Genomic DNA, 23,218 nt, shown 5'->3' on the forward strand with positions numbered 1-23,218 from the left:
AAAAGTGCCCGTCTGGTGGTGCACGGCAGGATGCATGCAGTTCCCTGGCGAGCTGGGCTGGTTGGTCGCAGTCCGTTGTCCACAAATTACAGTTCGAGATAAAATTAGGGTATGAAGTGATGATTTGATGCAACGTTCAGTGGTGGACAGCAATTACTCTATGGGCTATTCGCTTCAGAATGATGTGGCGTAAAGCTCCTAATATTTAAAGCAAGATGATGTCACGGGCTGGTTACTGACGTCAGGGTTAATCCGCGGCTGATTGGTGGTCATCTGGAAATATGCTAGGCGTGGCTGATTGGTGCACAAGTTTGGTGGTGCACGGCTGCGTTCCCATACGCCCCTATTGCGCGGCCAAACTGGGTCAGGATGACCCACACAAGAGTCATACAACTTCAACGTTATTTGGACAAAGTCCCACTCGTTTTCCTGCATGCCGGTGACGTGGACGTCAGACGATGTTGTCCCCGGGGGAAGATACCTCGTCCCCTGGGGATGTTTCCTCGTCCCCAGACGACGTAGGATCTCCCGCAGGACGCCTGTGCGCCGGCGCCCGCAGGCGCAGCGCGTCTGCGCCCAGACTTTGGCTCCCGGGCGCCACATTCAGAAGTCTACCCTCAAGACGGGGTTGGGGAGACCGTCCTCTGGGGGGTTGGGGGGACCGCCCTCTGGGGAGCTGGGGAGGCTGCTCATCGGCCTCAGAGGGAGAACTGTCCCGACTTAAGGCCCCGCCTGGGAAAATGTGAAAAGCGCAAAATGATTCTAGAAAAACATTTCAAATATTCCCAATTGAATGAGGCGTTTACAGCCTCCATAAGGGGGAATGGTTGAAGAATGCAATTTTTACAGTCAGATGCTGTACGTCTGATGTCTGATGCTATAAAAGGTATTTTATTTAAATCCAAGTGTAATGAATTCATCGAAATGCGCAATAACAACAATTATCAAAATTCGTAAAACGAGGAAAAATTACAAGCAAATCCGATCGAATACTTCTTCTGATGCCTGAGAATATTAATTATTATTATCAAGCGGTACCTCCGTTGGCGGAGGCTGAGTGGGCGAGGAAGTGGGGGGCCAGGACATGGCGGGGGAGACGGGGGGCGTCGGTGGGGGCGAGGGCGCGGCGCAGGATGCGCAGCTCGCCCTCCAGCGCCCGCACGCGCGACGCTAGCGCCCCCGTCGCGGTCACCACCTGCGGGGGGGAGATGGGATGACGTCAGAACGGAGGGGGGGGGGCAGAACAGGGCTGTGAGCAGCATTTAGAGTTTAGACTCAAGGCTCTGATTGAAAACCGCTAGGCTGCAAACAGGCTCTGCTTTTCCCTACGAGTTTTTAACAAATTAGGCTGAACTTTACTACACTCGAAAATGAGATGGCGATATGAAAATTTCCATGTTTACCCAGCTAATTATTTACAAACGGTGGACAGTGACAAAAAATCTGTAAATTATGTATTAAGAGAGTTATGATGAAGGTAATTTAAAGAAACTTTGAATATTAATGTTCATCAAGTCTGCAACTTTTGCACTTTTTTCGAGATGTCAACGGGTTATAATTTTATTCTCCATTGAATGGTATACTCGGCATTTCTTGATCAGCCTCCTTGTTGTGGATATTATCTACCAAGAATCAGTTATGATCGAGCATACTGATACGTTGAGGTAGGATCCCGTATATTAACCGATGAAGGCTTTGTGGAAGGCATGAGGGGAAAGAGACGTCGCAAATCTCTGAGCTGTCAGTCGGTACGGTGAAGGCGACGGGCGGCACGGTGAAGTTAAACTCAAGAAGGGGCGAGGAATAAATACGTGGCCAATGGTCGGCCTAGTGACCTAGCCCTATAACTGCTGGCTAAGATATCATATCACTAAGAATACAAGCTCGAGGGTAGCGACTAGCCGAGCTTAATTAAAGCAGATCGAGGATTTCATACGATGGTCGCGAATACTTCGCTCTCAGGCTTTGCCGCACTCCGACTACCAGCCTTAAGACTAGAGCTCCAGTACGCAATCTGCATTCATGGAGTGAGGAGCTAGACGCTTGTGTCCGCAACTTCGCTTCATTTTCTGTGTCCATGTTTCGTTTAACGAACTTAAATAAATAACATATAGAATGATAAAATTTATACGATCTTCACAGTTACTGGTTATTTTAATGCCGATACAAGTTATAAGAAGAATAGAAAAGCTCATCCGAGGTGACGTGTGTCAATAATTTTGTTATTGCGACTGCGACCAATAGGGCACTGCGACAAAAGTGTGAAATCACGAATGAAAGTTAACACAAAACTAGTGTCTTCAAGCGAAAAATATTAAGTTTGTTTGCAAACATGAGGGAAATACTTGACTCACCTCACTGAGGCGGTCACAAACAGCGTCGGTGATGTTCGACTCGAGGTGTTTGAGGCAGTCTTTCAGGTCCTCGTTGTTGTTGTACTCGGTCGACCTGTAGCAACAATAACCATCAGCTCAACAATCGCAACAATCATCATTGAGACCTACAATAAGCACGAGAAATATCAATAAGAAGGACATTAGTAACACAATATTAGGTTATGTTTCCAGATAGCAAGAAAGGTGGAAAATCTTTATATTTTACTCACAGCCTCAACTGAGCCGATTGAGCCTGCCGTTCCGACACCTGGACCAGACCTAAGCCTCACCTGAGCTGGTTGAGCCTGCTGTTCTGACACCTGGACCAGACCTAAGCCTAACCTGAGCCAGTTGAGCCTGCTGTTCTGACACCTGGACCAGACCTAAGCCTAACCTGAGCCGGTTGAGCCTACTGTTTCGACACCTGGACCAGACCTAAGCCTAACCTGAGCCGGTTGAGCCTGCTGTTTCGACACCTGGACCAGACCTAAGCCTAACCTGAGCCGGAAGCATTCTTAGGAAGTAGCTGTAGACGTACGTTGATAGGGCTTTAAGCAGTTGACTTAATCGGCTGCTACGCCCTTATAGCGTGCTTAGCCATATAAAGAAACATGAAGTGATGTGTGAAATTTGATAAATATAGCCTCCTGCATGCGCCACTGTTGTGGTTTGTGGAAGCATGGCGCGTTGTGTTGCAGTTTTTGTACTTTTGTGGCCAGAAATTCAGACATTACAGGTTGAAAGAAACTTAAACGTAACAGACGGCCAGTACCCAATTAGAAATCAAAGCCGAGGCATCGGCAATTCATGGAAGATGAAAGAAGTTAGAGTAGTAGACAAGTTACGGCATACCTTACGAGGATCGTAAGGCTTCATGGAGACAGACGTAAGCTTGTGGTCGTAGAAAGTCGCGTGCAGAGGGTACTTGGAGATCCTGGAGTTCACGACATGAGGGTTAGGACTCTGGTATGAAAATGGGATCCAAGGTAGGATCGCAAAATTCACGATATTGAATTACGATGTGATTTGTAATATTGAACTCCTCAATAAACTTGCAAATAAAAATCTTCCCTAAAACTGTTGAAATTTATATGACTTTGCTCATCATCTTTTGGTGAGAAAAGACGGATGCCCGATCCAGAATTTTGTATGCTCAAGATTAGTTAATTTAACAGCATAGAGATTTGATCAATGAAGAATGGGCTATGCTTAATATTGGTTAATATAAGCGCCTTAAGAAACAAGTTAGTTAGTGAAATAAGGAACTAATTAAGAAGACTCACCTGTGCAGTCTGAGCTGGCGGAGCAGGTAAGAGATGCCGTAGAAGCTCTGCTCCATCTCGAACACCAACTCCATCTGCTTGATGAGCCGCTCCAGGAGAGCGGAGTTGCGCAGGCTCTGGAGAACATGGGGGTAAATATGTGTGGTGAACATGGAGGTAAATATGTGTGCTGAACATGGGGGTAAATATGTGTGGTGAACATGTGGTCAAACTTATGGTGGCAAAACAAAATCCAATGTTTAAAATAAGAATTTTTATTTCAAGCTTATATTAGCAGTCAGGATGAGGCAATAATCAAGTAATGAAACATCAAGAGACAAGTGTGTTGAGGGAAATAGGAGAACAGATTCACTATTTTCAAGACAGCAAGAGTTTAGCCATGCGCAGGAGACATTGTGTCAACAGATAAGGCAGTCGACAACGCTGTCTTATCACCTGAACGTCGTTGACGGCGAGAGCGACGAGGAGGTTGGACAAGATGATGGCCACGAGAATGATGAACGTCAGGAAGATGATGTGCGACGTGAAGGGTAAATAGCTGAGCTGTATCACCAACTCCTTGGAGTAGTCGAGCTCGCCCAGCATCATCGTCAGTGTTTTGAGGAACGTCTGATAAACGTCCAAGATCGTGGCGCATGAAACGCCATGAACGTGTTCAGAAATGTGGAATGAGAACGTGAACGCGAGCAGCAGGCTGAAGTACACAGCGAAAATGCGCACGAATACCCCGGCTACCCGCGCGAACATTACCACGTAGATACCACATGCAGGTATTTGCCCTACCAGCAACATACACTGGGTCCACAGTACCAACTGGAGGACGGCGGCAAGGTGCTGCTGCCAGTACCTGGTAGCGAGGGAGTCGAATGGTAGTACCAGGAATACCAGAAGCGCTATCACCGCGTGCAGGACGTTCCATAGCGAAAACTTGAAGCTCGTGAAAGTGTATATTAATGACAGGACTAGCGAGAACAACACTATTATGGCTTGAACCAACACCACACTCAATAACATTAGCCGCACCTCTTCAGGGAGTATTTTGGATTCGTTGTTGTTGTCTGTTAAGTTTGCGTTGACTAAACTGTAATAGTTCTCATCGTTTGCACTGCTTATATTGGTATTGATAACGAAGTCTTCCCGTGGACATTCTTTTTCTAGGAACTTGTCGAACGTGAGGAGTGTGGTAAGAATAGCATACAAAAAGTAATACATGAACTGTACGTAGAAGAATTTCTTCACTTTGAACCACTTCATAAGCAGAAACGTCTCACAAAGTGGGTGTTTCAACAGCTTCGCGTGACCGAATTCAACAATCTGCCACAGACATTTCATCTGATTCTTCTCATTGGTGCTGATACACGGGGTGAAGTTGAACTTCACCTCCAACGTCTTCGAGTTGAAATTGGAGGTGTTGGTGAGGAGGCAGCTGTCAAACAGCGCCTCCATGCCTCCTGGCATGTGTCTGGGGGCGAAAAAAAAAACAATTTTCAATTTTGAAATTTCAAAAGGAATTCACGCTGAGATATATAGATTACACGTACAACAAAAGAAAACGGTATTAAAAAATTTCCAAATGGGTAGGTGTTAAATTGTGTAAATTATACAATTTTCTCATGTTCCCAACTCCTTCCGCTCGGTCCTAGACCCACGCACTCACTCGCGAAAGACCCGCCTCCATTTTACCCCTCCCCGCCTCACCTGAGAGCGTAGGAGAGGACCTCTCCCCGCCTCACCTGAGGGCGTAGGTGAGGACCCCTCCCCGCCTCACCTGAGAGCGTAGGAGAGGACCTCGATCTCCCCGCCTCACCTGAGGGCGTAGGTGGACCCCTCCCCGCCTCACCTGAGGGCGTAGGTAAGGACGCTGTCAGCGTCAGCGATTGTGGTGGGGGCGGTGAGGCTCGCCCCGCCGTCCAGCAGCGCCAGCATCGCCGGCACCGCGCACGCCTTAGCGGCCTGGGGCGGGGACACAGGGCGACGTTAAGTCCCTCGTAAGTTCCTGACGGGTCTCTTATGACTTATGAGTATCTCATCAAGTCCTAGACAGGATCTTTATGAGTTTCCTATATGCCTCTTTTATGCCGCTTTTCACAACACTTCTCTTTAACTTCACTTCTTGTTGTTTGTTTGTTTGTTTGTCTGCCACAAATCTTATAATCGATATTTAAGACACTTCCACCTGTCCAATTGATCTGAAATTTTGCATACTTGTGTGAAGTCGGAGGCAATGCAAGAATCGATTGACAGAATAAATAATTTTGAAAAAATTTTATATATTAAAAAAATTTAAAAAAATTGATTTTTTTAATTTTCGAAAATAAAATGAGAAATTCATTGTACATCTTTAACATTGGAGACACTAAATTCTTTAGAAGTGTTGTCTTTAAAAAGTAATTTTTAAGCGTATATTATTATGTCATATAGACCACTTATAGACCCCTTCATGGCTTCTATATAGACCTCTTATAGACCCCTTTATATGTCCTACGTATATAGAACACTAATAGGCCCCTATATAGGTACTATTTAGACCACTTATAGGCCCCCTTTATAGATCCTAGATGGAACACTTGTAGCCCCCTTTAGAGGTCCTATATAGCCACTTATAGACCTCTAATTGGCACTTCATCGGTCCCTTGAATGAGCTAAAAAAAATAACTAGTAGTTATTCACAGATTGCACCTAAAGGCAATTGAGAGCTCCCGTGTAGGCCCTTTGCTGACTTGCAGAAATTCAAAATGCTTTTAATAAGAATTTTCCTTATAGATTATCTTTAATATCAACAGCAACACACCTTATAGAGCGGCGTCTCTTGCTCATTATCTTTAATATCAACAATGGCGTGGGAGTCCAGCAGCATCTTGATGATCTCAACACACGCCTGCTCGGAGGCGTCGTGCAGAGCTGTTCGTCCGCGCATGTCTTTGTGGTTCACGACGCTTGCCCGCGCTGAACTGACGAGCCCGCGGTCCTTGCGCGAGGTCCCGAGGTCCTTGCGCTTAGAAATGAAGTCTTTGCGTGAGGTCTTGAGGTTATTCCCCACAGAATTGAGGTCCTTAGCTGTAGGATTGAGGTCTTTGCGCACGGTCGCATGTGCCTGATCGTGCAGCAGCAGGAGGCGCGTACACTCGACGGACCGTGCGCAGGCCGCGTAGTGCAGGGGCGTCTGACCAAACTGATTCTTGGTGAAGACGCGGGCACCCGCCCCCAGCAGGGCCTGCACCCCTTCCTCCCACGAGATCTGGGGGTGGGAAAGATGGGGAGTATAAGTAGAGATGTGATGGCATTATTCAGTTAAAGTTCATTTTGAGTTCTTGAGTTGCGTAAGAAACGTCTGTCCATCAGGTAGGCTATGGAAGAAATCGATACGGTTAAGTGCAGCATCACACATTTGGTATCTTCCCTCTCAAGGCACAGTGCATCTGGCAGCCTCGTAATACTGCACATCTGACAATTATAATAACATCGCTCATCTGGCACCTTCGCAATACAGCACATCAATAACATCGCTCACCTGGCACCCTCGATACCGCACATCTATATAACACCTCACAAGAGACTGCACGACTGGAGAATTCAACAACATCGCACATCTGGCACCCCCACCATAACAGCTTTATGCAGGGCGGTCTCAGAGAAGGATCCTTCGTGGTGATTGACCTTCACCCCCGCCTGCAGGAGGGCGAGCATGTCTGCCATGTTCCTGAGGGAGAAGGAAGAGGTGCAGCAGTTACGACGGTTTCGAATACCGATGATAGTTTTCATTTTCATTTATTGCCATGGTCATATTAATTCAGCATTTAAAAAAGAATTAGTATGCAAGATACCTGTTTTCGACCGCCTTCATAAGTCGCTGGAGGAGGGGGTTATGGGGGTAGTCTCCGAGTGTAGGGGTGCCGGTGCTGTCCCCCGACACCTTGGGGGCTGCGACAGATAAAAAAACTCTTCAGCTTCACATGTAAACTCAATGCGAGTAAGCATGCAGGGATCGTACGATCGCAAGTAGTTACGTGTTTGTAACTCCGTCAGACAATCACTGACAGCCTTTCAAGCCAAACCCACAAATCAAATCCTTGCCGATTTCTCGGCAAGGAAGTTGCCGAGATATCGGCAACTTCTCGTATACAGGCCGCTACGTGTACTTAGGCCGCTATGTGTACTAAGGTTGCTACTTGTACTTAGGTCGCTTCGTGTACTTAGGTTGCTACTTGTACTTAGGTCGCTTCGTGTACTTAGGCTGCTACGTGTACTTAGGTCGCTTCGTGTACTTAGGCTGCTACGTGTACTTAGGTCGCCACGTGTACTTATACCGTCACGGAAATTTAGGCGATCTTTTATATTTCAGCTCCAGGTTTAAATGTCAGATCAGCAAGTTCATAAGAAGGAACATTGAAGTCAGAAACACTGAGCAAAACTTATTAACTCCATATGAATAAAAGCTAGTTGAGGGCAACGGAAATTGCTTTTGAGAAAGAGAAGATAGCTGGACTCTGAAGGGGGTCATGAGTAAGAAGGAAATTGGATCGCATTCCAAATCAAACCTCGTTTACATCTTCGTCCCTCACTCGGACGGTTCTGAGCAGGTGTTTCACATGCATGGACTATTGTAAGTGAATAATATGTATAGACGAACGGAACACTTGCGTGCTTGTGTGTATGTCTTATCATACGCTGCCATTCACATATATCTAGATGATATACACTGCACAGAGGTGGGCAGTAGCGCGCTACATGTAGCGGTAGCGGTGCTACATTTAAGGCAATGTAGCGGTAGCGGTAGCGGTAGCGCCCGCTACATATTAAAGTAGCGATACGAGGTTTTGCCGCTACAGCGCTACCGCTACAATTATCTCTAAGACGTAGTGCCCTTCTTATTAATAATTGTTTTACTAATCGTCCAATTATAGATAAAGCCTTTAGATTTTTATTAATACTATTATATATTATTTAAAAACCAGCATGATACATAAACAATAACACGTTTTTTACACAGCGGCATGTTTCTGTTACCACGTCTGTTACCAGAGCTCTTTACAGCCATTTTTAAACAGCTGGCAACAGGGGGGCATCAGGATGCAAAAGGGGGCTAGCGTCCCCCTCATCTAAAGTTGGTAAACAAACAAGCCGTCGTCGCTTACCACGCCCCCCATTTATTATGAGGTAAATAAAGGGCTTGACCAGCGGCCACTGGTTGGCCGACGATGCGCCTCCGATTATTTAATAATTGTGTTCTTTCCACGAGCGTGAATAGCGGCACCCGCTTCGTTTGTTTTGATGACGTCACGCCAACTAAACACGGAACCTCGCGGCACGCCGAAACTTAACAAGTTTACGTAATTCGTACAGGTAACTTTGATATTATTTGTGGCTTCGATTTTATTAATAATTTATTATTCGGGCATACATTTGAGCATTGCCATTTCATACGCTGATTATCTTTGTATTAATCTTCCACAAGCAATTTGCTCACAATAGATAATTAAACTAATCATTTATTCGCTAACCCGATACGATAATGCGTACGTAAAGGACACAAGCCATGTTATCAGAGACGTTGTTATCGACACAGGATGCCGACTGGTGATTCCTGGGCTCATCCTTGACAGGACGTGAGGATGACTTCATGGGTGATAACTTCCATAGCTTTATATTTGTGCGTCGGGATGAATTGCATTGAATTATCTTGTTTGTTGACTCTTGCATTCTGTTGACTTGCATGCAAGTCGTTTGCCGAAAGTTTCTGATGGAAATAATGGATTTTTTTACGAGTATATTCGTGTCAATCCGATAACTGATGAGTTACGGAGGCAAGCAGGAGGTTCAGAGCGAACAATCGGAGCCGAAATTTAAGAAAAATTAATAATAAAGTACAATGTGAATGCTTCACAGCGCATAGCATATGCACAGTGCATAGCATATGCACAGCACATGCACAGCGCCCAGCATTTGCACAGCGCACAGCACATGCGGATGTCTACACTCAAAAGTGCGGATGACGTATCTGCGTCCGCAGTTCCGGCAGTTAGGAGATCACCAAACCCTAATAATGTCAACTAACACTTAACATACACACTTGCATCGTGAATGTTGCACGAAACCAAGCCTGTGCATNACAGCATAATTCAGTAGTGCAACTCATTCATATTCCACAACACAATTCATTAGTGCCACTCATTCATATTCCACAGCACAATTCATTTGTGCCACTCATTCATATTCCACAACACAATTCAGTAGTGCAACTCATTCATATTCCACAGCATAATTCATTAGTGCCACTCATTCATATTCCACCGCACAATTCATTTGTGCCACTCATTCATATTCCACAACACAATTCATTAGTGCCGCTCATTCATAATCACAACAAAACATAAATCTCACTCCAACACTCCAGCGCCATCAGAATGAGTAGCACCCCATCTCCCCCTCCCTTCCCTGCATGAAGAGTATGAAGGGAAGGGACAAGGAAGGTCATTACCCACTTCACCGTATAAGACGGCTAGACGCTGCCGTCTAAACGCTGCGGTATAAACAACCTTTCCCTTCATTTGAGCAAGAAGGGAAGGAATACGGCCAAACGCTGCCGTCATAACTCCTACTTTCCTTTCCCATCGTGAAGGGCAACGAAAAAACTAAACATAATCCATTGGCAGACGTAGAGACCGACGTTTCAGTCTAAACTTTACCATTCCCTTCACGACGGGCATGGATGCATGTGAAGAAAATATATCTATTCTTATTTCACCGCCAGACGTAGTTCAGGCGGCCACTTGCTGCCGTCTGATCTTAGCCAGGAAATTCACCCACGTTGTCGTACCTTGCTTAACGCGGAGTAGGACCTTCACTGAACAGGAGTCTTAAGCACGGAATTTCCCCACGGTAAAATACCTTCATTATTGCCGGATTTTCTGAAGCAACGCACAAGGAAGATTTATCATGAGCAGGAAATTGTACTTGAAAAACAGTTTGTTGCTAATACAAACCCCGGGTTCAAAGGCCGCATTGAGCGCGGGGCTGAACCCCGTCCACTCGAGTTCCCTATGTTATGTATGCATAAGACTAGGTCCATTGAGGCCATTAGAGTGGCCTCCGGAAATACGGCTATGATTTGATTATGTTAACCATTCCATTTTTCCAGTACATACAAAATGTCTACTATGACATAACTAACATTATTTATCACCGAGTAACTAACATTAAATTTAATGAATAACACGCATTTTCTATGCGCTAATCCAAATATATAACTCTTAATTAGTATATTGGTGTTATAATTAATCCATTAATTATGTACTAGAACAACCATACTCACTCAGGGTTGCCATGTTGTCACGTGTATCAGGTGAGCTTCTTACACATAACCACACAAAACACACAGAGCCTACACAATCTCATTCTGTATGAATATTATTGTTCCAGTGCACGTAGGAAATGAGTTAATCTCTATGCTTCACAGTTTCAATGCTCTACGATATTTTCTTAGTTGAAGTCCAAGTTCAGCAATCAGCAAACTCTAATCAGAACACGAAGAAAAAAGTTATTGTAATGATGCAATAATTCAAATAACACATTTGTATACTCTTAAAGGCTGTATAGTAATCATTTGCACGAGCAACCTTAGCGGTGGTTTCATTTACTTATCCCGGATAAGTACATGAATGGTAACTGGTATATGGGATGCGATAAACTGGGGCATTATGTACGGGGATATGGAACTTATTTCTGCTGATATAACGAAAATAATATTATTCGTAGCACGCAAATAATAATATATTTATATCATACAAATAATAATAATATTCGTAGCACGCATATAATAATATTATTCGCAGCACGCATATAATAATATTATTCGTAGCACGCATATAATAATATTATTCGTAGCACGCATATAATAATATTATTCGTAGCACGCATATAATAATAGCTGTATTGTGCACGTATCCTCGCTGTATTGTGCACGTATCCTCGCTGTATTGTGCACGTATCTTCGCCGCATCAGACGTATTTTACGCTAATAGAACGCTAACGGGACGCAAAGGAGACATAAAATACACGCTAAGGGGACACAGCGCTAAGGGGACGTAAGGAAGACGCTAAGGAAACACTAAAGGGACGCTAATGAGACGCTAAGGTGACACTAAGGAGACATCATGCTGAGAGGACGCTTAGAAGACACTAATGGGACGCTATGATATGGGGATGCTAGGGAGACGCTAAGGGGACCTTAAGAGGACGCTAGGAGTGCGCTAAATTAAGGGGACGCTAAGAAGACACTAAAGGTACACTAAGGGTACAATAAGAGGACAGTAAGGGGACGCTAAGGTCACACTAAGAGGACACTAAGGGGACGCTAATGTCAAGCTAAGGGGACGCTAAGGGGACGCTAAGGACCTTGGGAGTTTCCGGTGGGGCCTCGCAAGGTCGCAACTCAAGGCGGCGGTAGCAAGTCTGATCGTCACTAGCATGTTGTACTCAACAATTATTATGAATTCTACAATTATTTGAACTAATAATACAAAATTTATGCATTAGTTAATAACAAATAGTTCCCCGGACGTCTACTTCTTCAGGTTGACGCCGGGAAATTCCCCTACAAATTTTTATCCGGGATGCCATAAGACGGGGGAAATTTAAGGCAGTTCAGGGTAACTTCCCACGATGTCCCCCATTGACAATTATGGTCGAACTAAGGGTGGCCAGCCGTCCGCCACATTGCAATGTATTTCCGGTTACTATTTAATTGAAATAAGTAGTCTTAATGCCCTCCATTACAATACTTGTGGTTGCCCAAAATAATTAAAGCCATTTCTTCCTCCGTAATATGCTAAGCGGCTCATGCCACTCATAAATGACAGAGGCTTGTCCAAAAAACGATGCTCAAAGCTTCGTTCGCTCACTGATCGTGCTGTAACCAAGTATAAAATTGGGTCACAATTAGGACAATCCAAAACAATTACCGTCACATTTCTGAGTGACCTGGACGCTATATAGTTGGCCGACGATGATCAGGTTATAAGAGGCTGTCAGCTTTCATCGGCGATGTCGTAAGAACTTACGACTGACGTAACTTTCGAAACTTGAGTAGCGCCGCGGCAACCCTCATGTGCGCGTGTAAACAACCCGCGCCTCGTTTGAGCGACATTTGTTTACGTCTTCTGTCTTCTGAAAGATTAAATATTAACAAAATTTTGTAATTACCTACCATTTCTAACTCGCAGATTTAACATGGGTTTGGTAGATTAAACGTGGATTTAGTGGGTTTAACCTGGGTTTGGTAGGTTTAACATGTGTTCGGTGGTTTTAACACGGGATTGGTACATATGTTTAACATGGGTTTGCTGGGTTTAGCATGGATATGGTAGGTTTAACATGGATTTCAACAGGACAAGCAAAATCAATGCATTTTTTAGATGTGAAGGGTTAATTCAACACACGTGAGATGGTTAACATGGGGCAGGTTGGTTCTGAAGGTCAACGGGCACGAGATTATCAGAGTTCAGTTACGGAAATAAACACGATGATCGTATAGTGTACGATGATCGTATAATGTAGGATGATCGGGAATTAGCGTAGCCTTTAGCAGCGTCACCGAAATTATGAGATCATCATCAGTGACAATATCATCGTCAGTGACAATATCATCATCAGTGACAATATCATCATCAGTGACAATATCGTCAGTGACAATATCATCGTCAGCGACAATATCGTCAGTGACAATATCATCATCAGTGACAATACCATCGTCAGCGACAATATCGTCAGTGACAATATCATTGTCAGTGACAATATCATCATCAGTGACAATACCATCGTCAGCGACAATATCGTCAGTGACAATATCATCGTCAGTGACAATATCATCTCAAACGCAGGGTTCACAACCATCGTATCGTAAGTGTCGGGCTAAGCGCAAGTTGGGCGCGTATCGCAGGTTCCAAGCTGCCCTAACCATCACGACCATGATTTGGCCATACAGAGGGTAGTTCAGGTTTGCTATAATGGATGATTAGTCTGCACGTCATTTCATTCAAGGAAAAAGGCCTAAATTGTCCAGGAATTAGCTAATGACTGGAAGCGTGGCACATGTTTTCTGGAATCCGGTTACCGTGAATAGCCTGTGGTAAATCGTCCACTCACAGGAACTTCCAGTATTTGACTTTTTACATTCCCTTCTACAAATAATCATGATATTAAAGTTTATATAAACGAAACAAACAGATTTCTACAGAAATATTGAGGTACGATTGCTAAAATTTGATGAAAATTCTTAGCACATACGGCACAAACGACGCAGGAGCAAAGAACGTCAACGTCTATCACCACACGCCGATAGGGTTGCATGTGCACTGAAGGACTCAACCTTCAAGAACTTGGCACGGCCAGCAATAGATCCTCTCAATTATGGACTCAGTAATTTCACAATTCTTCCAAACTTGTGCTTCAAACCTTTAAATAATGTTATTAGCAAACATTGCTCAATGAATCTCCGTTAGTGGTTATATTCTGTGATAAGGAATGATTTTCTGATGTACGGGAATTTTCTTATTTTTTGTTGGAATTCTTAATAAACTCATGTTTCACATTCTTCAGTAGAATTTACCGATAAATTTTGTTTCTGAACAATTGTATATGTTAGGATGTAACCGTTATAATAAGTGCGTTTGTTTTAATGGGGTCATATTTCTGTGACATGGTTTGAAACAAACTTCAGAGCCCTTGAGTCAAATTATAATTTAGAGCACTTTATATTTAGTAAATTTTATCCTTATAAATAACTCATTAACTCCATTATCAAATGGAAATTAGTAGCAATAGTAAAAAATATTAGGACAATACCCCAGGAGGTAATATTTTTTTTAACAGTGACAGAAAAGAATAAATCGAAGTCATGTCTGAATGGCAATCTTCGCAGACTTAGTGTTTACGAAGGTTCGGAACTTCGGTGAGTGGAATACTTACAAGTTGTGGAACGTTGCGCGAAAGACATCCCTGAATTTCTTTCAATTCGACAACTAAGATATAAGCGAATACTTTTTTCCAACAATCATAACTTATTTGAATAAATTTATCAATCATGGCAGTGCGTTGTCAGTACGAAAGCTGCAATGAGATAGGCGTCTTTACCAAGCTCACCAACACATATTGCCTTGTGGGGCTGGGTTCAGCTTCAAATTACTACAGGTGGGCCACTATCTCTATTGCAACCTAGTGTTAGCCTAACCTAACTAGATGATGTGATCCAGTTATTATTGAATTTCAAATTCATGTGATCTCGATCTAATCCAACTTCTCAGTTGTAACTTGTAAGCATGGATTTGTCAACAAACAAGCAGTGTCATTGTGCAGTGTGCAACAGTGCACAAAAACAAGTTTTCCTTTGGTCCTAATGAAAATTAGGTATTTGGCTGAATAGAGGAAAAAATACCATTTAAATAAAAGCAAATACAATTAAAATTGAAAGAGAAAAAATTACAAATTGTTTCCTTTAACAGTTTAGCAACTAACTTCTCAATAATGGAGCAATTTTTGGCTCTTTTTTTTTGGAAAATCTTATCATTTACAGGTTTCCTGAGAGACAATTTAAAAGATTTTAGAACCATTAGAATTTAGAAAGCTCTGTTTGTAGGCTAACTATTCTAATTTCAAAATTTCTAACTGTAATAAGACATTTTGTTAGTCAATGAGACTTTGACTGCAGGCAGGCAGGGTTGGCGATTTTTTTGATTTTTTTAAAAAAATCATACACACTAAAGGCAACAAGGTTATATACAAATTTGTCACTTATAGTACATTTATACTAAACCATGAATAACAATACCTCAATATAAATTAAAGACTGCCACTCAATATATTTAATTATATGAAAAAATCAAAAAAATCGAAAAAATGAAAAAAATCATGATTTTTTTATAAAAAAATCAAGTGATTTAATCACATGATTTAATCATTTTGATTTAATCATTGCCAACCCTGCAGGCAGGGCTGGAAAAGTCCTATTTTTTTCTGAAATATCTTGGCTTCATATCATATAATTTCAGTAGGTATGAAATCTTGTGGCTTGAATATCATAAATTTTTGTTTGATTGAAAAAATTGCGGTTTGCACTTTGTAAACATGTCATTTCATATAATTTTCCACTTCCGCAATCTGCATTACTTAACCATTCCCGTAAAAGATCCTGCAGAACATAATTATTGTAATGTAAACAAGTTAACCTAAAGGTTTTGTTGAAGATCGCACAAAGTTGCAGGCACCATAGTGGCATAGTGGCAAAGCAGAGAGCTTTTTAGACTCTCCCTCAAGTTCATTTTTGAGTCCTCTAACTTCTAAGTAGACCAGTAAAGTATCCTGGATACCAGCATTATCATACATGAGAAATTGATTTAAATCTTGGGTAAATGAGGAAATTAAAAATTACCTGATTCTAAAAAATCTCTGGTTTGTCACTATGCATAGTGGCAAAGCTGAGAGTTTTTTAGACTCTGCCTCAAGTTCATTTTTGAGTCCTATAGTATAGGTAGACCAGCAAAGTATCATGGATTCATGGATACCAGCATTATCATACATAAGAAATTGGTTTAAATCTTGAATAAATAAGGAAATTAAAAATGAACTAATTCTGAAAAATCTTTGGTTTGTCACTATGGCAGTCACGCACATCAGACTGCATTAACACATGTTCAGCTCACAGTAAAGACAAAGGTTATTGTTGCTGTTTGACTGTTTTAGGGTAAAATTAGAGATTTGGGATAACACGTGCATGGGATTTTCTGATTTTGTAAATAATAAGTTTATGGCTCGTAAACGGCTTTTCACGGCCCAAGAAATGGAATCACAGCTGGCAAACCCATAAAACCACGGCTCAAAAAATCCAGTCGCGGCTTGCCAAGTAGTTATATTTCATGCCTGACTGCAGGTAGGCCATGCATAGAGGAAAATGGAAATGGGTGTGACTGATAGATATGAATGGTATAAATTAAGCAAAATGCAGAATTGAACAGAATGAATTTCAGTTTCATAGATTTGGCACCCTAAGTGAGCTAAAAAAAACTGTGAAATCTACATATCCATTGCAAGAAAAAATTAAAAAGAGATGAAGGGGGTTTGCAATATGAAATTAGCTAATCCAATAACCGTCAAACGGGGTAAAAAGGGACAGGCGGGGTAAATAGGGATGAGCGTCCCACATTTCATAGAAATGTTGTAGCAGCTAAACTAATCAAAATATTGCAAAACTAAAAATAGTGGCATAAACTTCAACAGTTTTACTATCTATTATGTATAAAGCTAGTCAAGAAATCAAGCATTTACTATCTCTAAAAAATTGCTGAAAAAAAGTGTGAAAAGTGCAATTTTGGAAAAGTACCTCTGCTAAGGTCCGGAGCAAAAAAAATATTTGCCGTATTGACAAATTTTACTTACATAAAAGTTGCACCCAGGTGTCGGCTTGAAAACATAATCGACAGAATTTGCCTATTTCATTCCAAAAAAAATGGCAGCCATTTCCTTGCAACCCCCCCCAGCAAAGCCAACCCCCAAAGTTATAATGAATCCTCAAAAAAAGCAAAGTTACATAATAATTTTTTTCCACTAAAATTCATCATATTTTGCTTAGTTCAATTCATCATTCAAGATTAGTCTCCAAAGTGATATTTTTACGTTTAAGCATTCCCTTTTTGTCCATAATTATGACGGTAATTTATCAAGGAAAATTATGTAGTTTGATAAAAGTGAGCAGTAGATATGGCAGCGATCTTGACCAGTTGAAGGCTAACAAGTAACTAGAGCACTGGCATGGCGCACTTACCGGCAAAAATTGCCGAACTCGACCATTCGAGTTATGAACGAGACAAGGCGCGGTTAAACCGACTCTGTAGTCAGCACGAGTGCCTACGGAACGGAACCTTATTTAAAGAATTATTGGCTGAAATTCATAAAGTAACAACATTTGGCAAATTTTTCCAAAAGTCGTAACAACAGTAACAACATAAGATCTAATAAGCAAAAAGTAACACTTTTGTTACAAACGTAACACCTCTGGCTAGAGGCGGGAAAATGATGCATTGTGAAAAAAAAGTCGCGCTAATCAAAACTGGCACTGCGTAGATTAAGGGTAGGTCGCTAATTTTTTTTCCTTGTTGATCAAAACCGCGGTACGGTATTCAAAACCGTGCTAATCAAGGGATTGCTGTACTAGGAATTCCTACCTGCTGCCATCACTGCCTGACATGTATTCTAAAATGGGGTAAAAAAGGACTGGACATGGGGTAAGATGGGACCACTAAATGATCCTGTTTTACCCCACAAGCAGTCCTATTTTGCCCCACAAATGGTCCTGTCTTTCCCCACAAATGGTCCTCTATTACCCTACATTTTATCAAAAATAGTTTTTAAATGAATATAGAAAATTATTGTGCAGTCAGTACATGGAGTATTTTGGTCAAAATTTTTATCTTTGGCTCAAACTTCATTGCAACTTGTTAGCTCTTTTAATTAGAGAAATTTAGTGCACTATTTTAAATTGCATCAAAGGGATGGAGAAAATAGGGATGTCACTTCAAATTATTGACCTGCAGAACTATGTGCAAGATTGGCTGGGGGAAAAATCATTGTGTGATACATGAAAAATAATTATGATCACAACTCTGTGAGAGGGCATGAGCTATGTTTGAAGAAGTGCACCACAAATGCAGTTAGCAAGAAAACACATGATGTCTGACACTTAAGTTATTATCCATTGGTTTTATTACCAATTTTTAAAATTTTTCAGACAATGAAACTAATGGAATATACAGGACGCATTTAGCAGTGCTCTACAATGAACCAAAGCCAACCCACCTTTATTATGCTTAACAAAGTTTTCTCATGACAAAAACTCCAATATGACTGATATTAGAGTTGACTTCCCGCAACACAAAACAGTAACAAGTGGTTGTTTAATCAAAAAATGTGTTTCTAAATAGATAATATTGAATATCAGATTTGTACTTTTATTAAAAACCATGTAAGATAAGAATTACCAGTTGGTCCTGTCTTACCCCAGCCTGGGGCTTACTTTTTTTAATCTGTACAGAAAACTATGTTAGATGCAAAATGTCAGAGTTGTAGCTTAGAAGCCCATTGCATAGATACACTTTGTGATGGGTTTAGGATTTTTTAATTATTCATGGTATAGATGCTACGGGCTTGTTAGTGATTTCGGTCCTGTCTTACCCCATCTGACTATACCTGAAACTGGACATTTCCTCTATGATGCTCACATTATTTTTGTATTGAGCTAGTGACCCAGCTGATCAAAATTTAGTATATGCGCAATCATGCCTAGAATTTCCTGGTGGGTATTATTGAGCATTTTTACATGTAGCCTTGATTTGTCAACAATCTTATTTTCTAGATGTATTTAACTCGTTGACTCCAAAGTGGTACATATGCGTACCATGAAATGTATTTCTCCAGGATGTAGTTGTACATAATTCAGGTTGCCTAAAATCGGCCAACTCCGAGAACAATAAAGGCCGATAACTCAATATATACCTACTAGTTTATTTGTAGGTTCTGCCATAAAAATTCTATTTATTTTCTTTTTGCAGTATTTACAATTTAATTAGGAAGTACCCCTATCATAAATTTTACCCGGCCAACGCAATTGAGAAAAACTAAATCACGGAATTTGTCCGGAAAAAATGAAATAATAGTACAAGATGAAGCAATCATAGTCAACATGTTAAAGGCAAATGCATTTTTAAGATCTTCTGAAGCTAATTCATTGCCAAATTTGCCACTTTATACCTATATTTAATATATTATTCAGTACTAGGCATATTTAATAAAATGTTGTATTAAGTAAATTTTGTTTTAGATCCAAGCTGTAAATTCTTCATCTTTATCCCAACTTGAGAACTAATGTAATGATTTCACATTGTAAGAATGGTCCAAATCCATGTTCTAACAGGTAGCTTGTTATTTGTGTTAATATGTTGCCTTGTTGCAGTTTGCTTGAGGATCATCTCAAGGAACACATCCCCGTCATCTACACCAGCATACAAGAATGTCGGATTGTGGGCACTATGGTGGCAGGTAGGCAGGTAGGGCCGGCTGTTAAGTTTGTACAAGTTCCTCCCATTATGTGAAACGTTGTCATAGTGAAATAAGATATTGAGCAGCATATTTGTAAGAAGTTGATTGGTGAGCAACATGGTGGTGGTGGCAAGTCTGATAGTAAGCTGCATGTTGGTGGGTATGGCCAGTCTGCACTAGAGGACCAAACAGAAATACAATTAATAAATCAAAGTACATGAGCACAATGTATTCAAGTTAGTAGCTCCTGTTGCCAACAGACATGGGTTGGAGGGGTGCTGTTGCTAGGACAGACAACAGACAATCACTAATGGTCCTGTTGCTTACTGCTAATGCTCTTGTTTCCAACAGCTAACAGACACGGTGTGCTGGTGCCAGGGCAGACAACAGACATGGAGTTGCAGCACATACGGGACCACCTGCCAGATGGGGTGGCAGTGCAGCGGGTGGAGGAGCGCTTGAGTGCTCTTGGCAACATCATCTCCTGCAATGACTATGTAGCACTCGTGCACCCACAGCTGGATAAGGAGACTGAAAATATTGTTAAGGATGTTTTACAGGTGTGGTAGTGCAATAAAGTAAACTGAACATGTTATATTTATCTCTTGTCTTGTATTCTCTACTGAACAAATTTCATATTCTGCGTTGCTATTTTAACATTGTGATGTGTTTAAGTTGAAATGCTCTAGCCCAGTTCTAACTACCTTTTGTTTAATTTTACATTTTTTATCTTCAATTTCTATTCCCTATCACTTTGATTTAATGTACTGAATTCTAGCACCACATTGACACAAAGTTTATGTTCAGGTTGAGGTCTACCGACACACCATAGCCAACCACCCGCTTGTGGGGACCTACAGTGTCCTCAACAACCAAGGAGGGCTGGTGCACCCCGCCACCTCCAAGCAGGACATGGACGAACTCTCCTCTCTCCTGCAGATCCCCATTGCCGTGAGTTGGCCTTGCAGGGCCTTGTGGGGGTCTTATGGGTGTTTGAAAGGTCATTGAGGAGGCCTTTGGGGCCTGGAAGAGGCCTTGAGGAGGCGTGGAAGAGGCTTAGGAGCCAATAGGCATTAGGAGGCCTTAGGGGACCCCAGACGAGTTCTTGCTGGCCTTGAAGAGGCCTTGTGGGGTCAATGAGTGGGAAGACGTGGTTCGTGTGTGAGGGAGGATCTGGTCTTTATGAGGAAGGACATGGGTTTTTTGGTGTGAGGTACAGAATCTAGTCAATGCTTGAGTATAATACAATCATTGATAGCGTTTATTCATTGACAACAGTTAATATTGAAAACATTTAATTTTGATAGCATTCAATCATTTATAAAATGTAATCATTGATAACATTGTACGAGATAACAATTCTCGTGTTGCAGGCCGGCACAGTCAACAGAGGCAGCAGCTCGCTGTCATCAGGACTCATTGTAAACGACTGGCAGGCGTTCTGCGGGTACAGCACTTCAGGCACTGAACTTAACGTCATTGAGAGCATCTTCAAGATATCAGACAAGCCGCAAAATGCTGCATCAACAGCCATGCGTGACGCTCTTATTGACAGGTGCTCTACGTTATTGAATTATTTATTGCTGCTTTTATTTTTATTTCATAAGAATGGCAATCTTTCCATCATCGACAGGTGTTCATTGTCCTTGCATGCAGAGGTGGGCAGTAGCGCGCTACATGTAGCGGCCGCCGGGCCGCTACATTTCAAAGTAGCGCTGCCCACCTCTGCTTACATGCTTGCTGCATGTAAGCACTTGTTACTCCAAAAATGATATATTCGGATTCATTTCATAACAATAGCAACTTTTCGGTCAGAGTTCTTGTATCGAACACAACAGCCTAGGGTTGGTTGAGGCTCTTGGTGGGAGATGCTTCTGCTCTCATTGTTATCCAATTAAATGTGAATATAATTTGCTGTCTTTGAAAAACCTCATAATAAAATACGTTGTGTATATTTAGGGTCTTTAATTCTTTTTTGAATGAATGTTTCCATGGAAATGTGGAAATATTATTTGGTAATAAACATTGTTTTCGTAAATGTTCTCCACTCATGGTCACTAATACAACTTTTTTTTCCAGTTTGGTGTAAGGTCTTCGAGTTGATATTAGCCTCCAACTTTCAAGTTTAACCTCAACTTCATTATTGACATCAGCTACGCGTATGTCAAGTTGAATAGCAACTTGGTATTCAACTTCTGAGTTGGCCTGTGCTTTTAAGATTTATTTTCTGTTCGAACTTGCTATAAAATGCCCTGAAATTTGCCTTTATTACAGTAAATTCATTTGGATTCATTTTCAAACTTTTAAATTGTCAAAAATTTTCATGCGCTAACTTTTGTCCAGAAAAAGTTCATATTTCTTAAAATTGACTTTGAAAATTCATTGTATTAATGTTGTCAGCACAAATTGTTGAAATTGCGAAACTTCCATGAATGGAAGAATCTCCCAAGTTTAAAAAAAATGACGAGAACTGAACGAGTTTGTTTAATTGGCCCCAAGACTGAGGAGACGACCAAAGTATTATATTTAATATTATTATTTGAGGTTATATTTAGAAACAACGCAGTATTATTAAATATTAACCGTTAATGAGATCAAATTCGGTATTGACAGATGATCTATATAATCCATTGATGAGAATTGACACACAATAGTTACCTATTCATAGTGCTTTTCAGCCAAAAGTGTTATATTTGATGTGTGGTTGTGTCGTGCTGCTGGTGACAGTGTTTATACAACAAGGGTCAACCCTTTAATTCAGTTTTGGGTTAAACTAGTAACTTAAAGTGCTTACGGAAAAGCACCAAATAATTTTATAACTTCCTGTGGGAAGAACCACTTGAGATAAATTGTCGGGATATTTTAGTTCCAAGATAGTACCATCGTATTACAATAATTTTTCCTCTTAAATGCTTCGTACTAACGTCAACGAGACCAGTTTCGTAAGTCACAAGTGTCATCCACCCCAAGTAATTCCCAATAAACCTGCTCGTTGGGTCTCACAAGATTGATTTCTGCCGGGATCTTTGCGATGTAGTCGTCGTGCTGCATTCTAATGCGGTGCGTTAGGACATGCATAACATAGTTATCTCGGCGCTGAAGTGTAGGCCTGATGTGGCCTGTCGCCGATTCTTTTCCTTTTCGTGCCTTGTTCATAGAAGATCTAAAATCGCGTCATTTGACCGGATCTTTTCCACACTGACCATAGTTTAATGTCATGGTAATGTTTAGAGTTTAAATGCAAAGCGTGAGCTGGAGCGAACGGTCAATGCTAGTCGCATCCTAACCTCTCAGGTTTGATGGTAATGCCCCACCATGATATTGAAAGCTCAAGACCCGAGGACTAAATTGTACTCTTAATTATTTTATTCGTAGATTAGCTTGTGGGATTTTTGCAATACGTTTAAACATGGACGGTGATAGAAAAATCTGCTCAGTGCTTATGTTCATTGAAATTACCACAATAAACCAATAAAT

The 23,218-nt window shown here is 41.5% G+C and overlaps 2 protein-coding genes across 2 annotated transcripts; one reads left to right on the forward strand and one right to left on the reverse strand.

The window, feature by feature from the left end:
- Nucleotides 1–1,096: 1,096 nt before the first annotated feature.
- Nucleotides 1,097–11,169, reverse strand: LOC108664940 (transient receptor potential channel pyrexia; the record flags this gene model as incomplete). The annotated part of the gene is made up of 11 exons (XM_047884446.1): nucleotides 10,971–11,169; nucleotides 7,483–7,579; nucleotides 7,262–7,358; nucleotides 6,450–6,896; nucleotides 5,499–5,611; nucleotides 4,094–5,120; nucleotides 3,659–3,774; nucleotides 3,214–3,309; nucleotides 2,822–2,851; nucleotides 2,355–2,448; nucleotides 1,097–1,195 (listed from the first exon to the last, which is right to left on the reverse strand). Coding segments are annotated over exons 1-11 (2,229 nt in total), but the record flags the coding sequence as incomplete, so codon positions are not given.
- Nucleotides 11,170–14,561: 3,392 nt separating this feature from the next.
- LOC108664945 (eukaryotic translation initiation factor 6) lies at nucleotides 14,562–22,216 on the forward strand. The gene is made up of 6 exons (XM_018151642.2): nucleotides 14,562–14,845; nucleotides 19,656–19,741; nucleotides 20,093–20,301; nucleotides 20,549–20,692; nucleotides 21,115–21,296; nucleotides 21,821–22,216. Exons 1-6 carry the CDS (start codon nucleotides 14,739–14,741, stop codon nucleotides 21,828–21,830), a joined length of 738 nt encoding a protein of 245 aa, XP_018007131.1. The 5' UTR covers nucleotides 14,562–14,738; the 3' UTR covers nucleotides 21,831–22,216.
- The last annotated feature ends 1,002 nt before the right edge of the window (nucleotides 22,217–23,218 follow it).

Source organism: Hyalella azteca, unplaced genomic scaffold, assembly GCF_000764305.2.
Source record: "Hyalella azteca isolate HAZT.00-mixed unplaced genomic scaffold, Hazt_2.0.2 contig15451, whole genome shotgun sequence".
Taxonomy (NCBI): Eukaryota; Metazoa; Arthropoda; class Malacostraca; order Amphipoda; family Hyalellidae; genus Hyalella; species Hyalella azteca.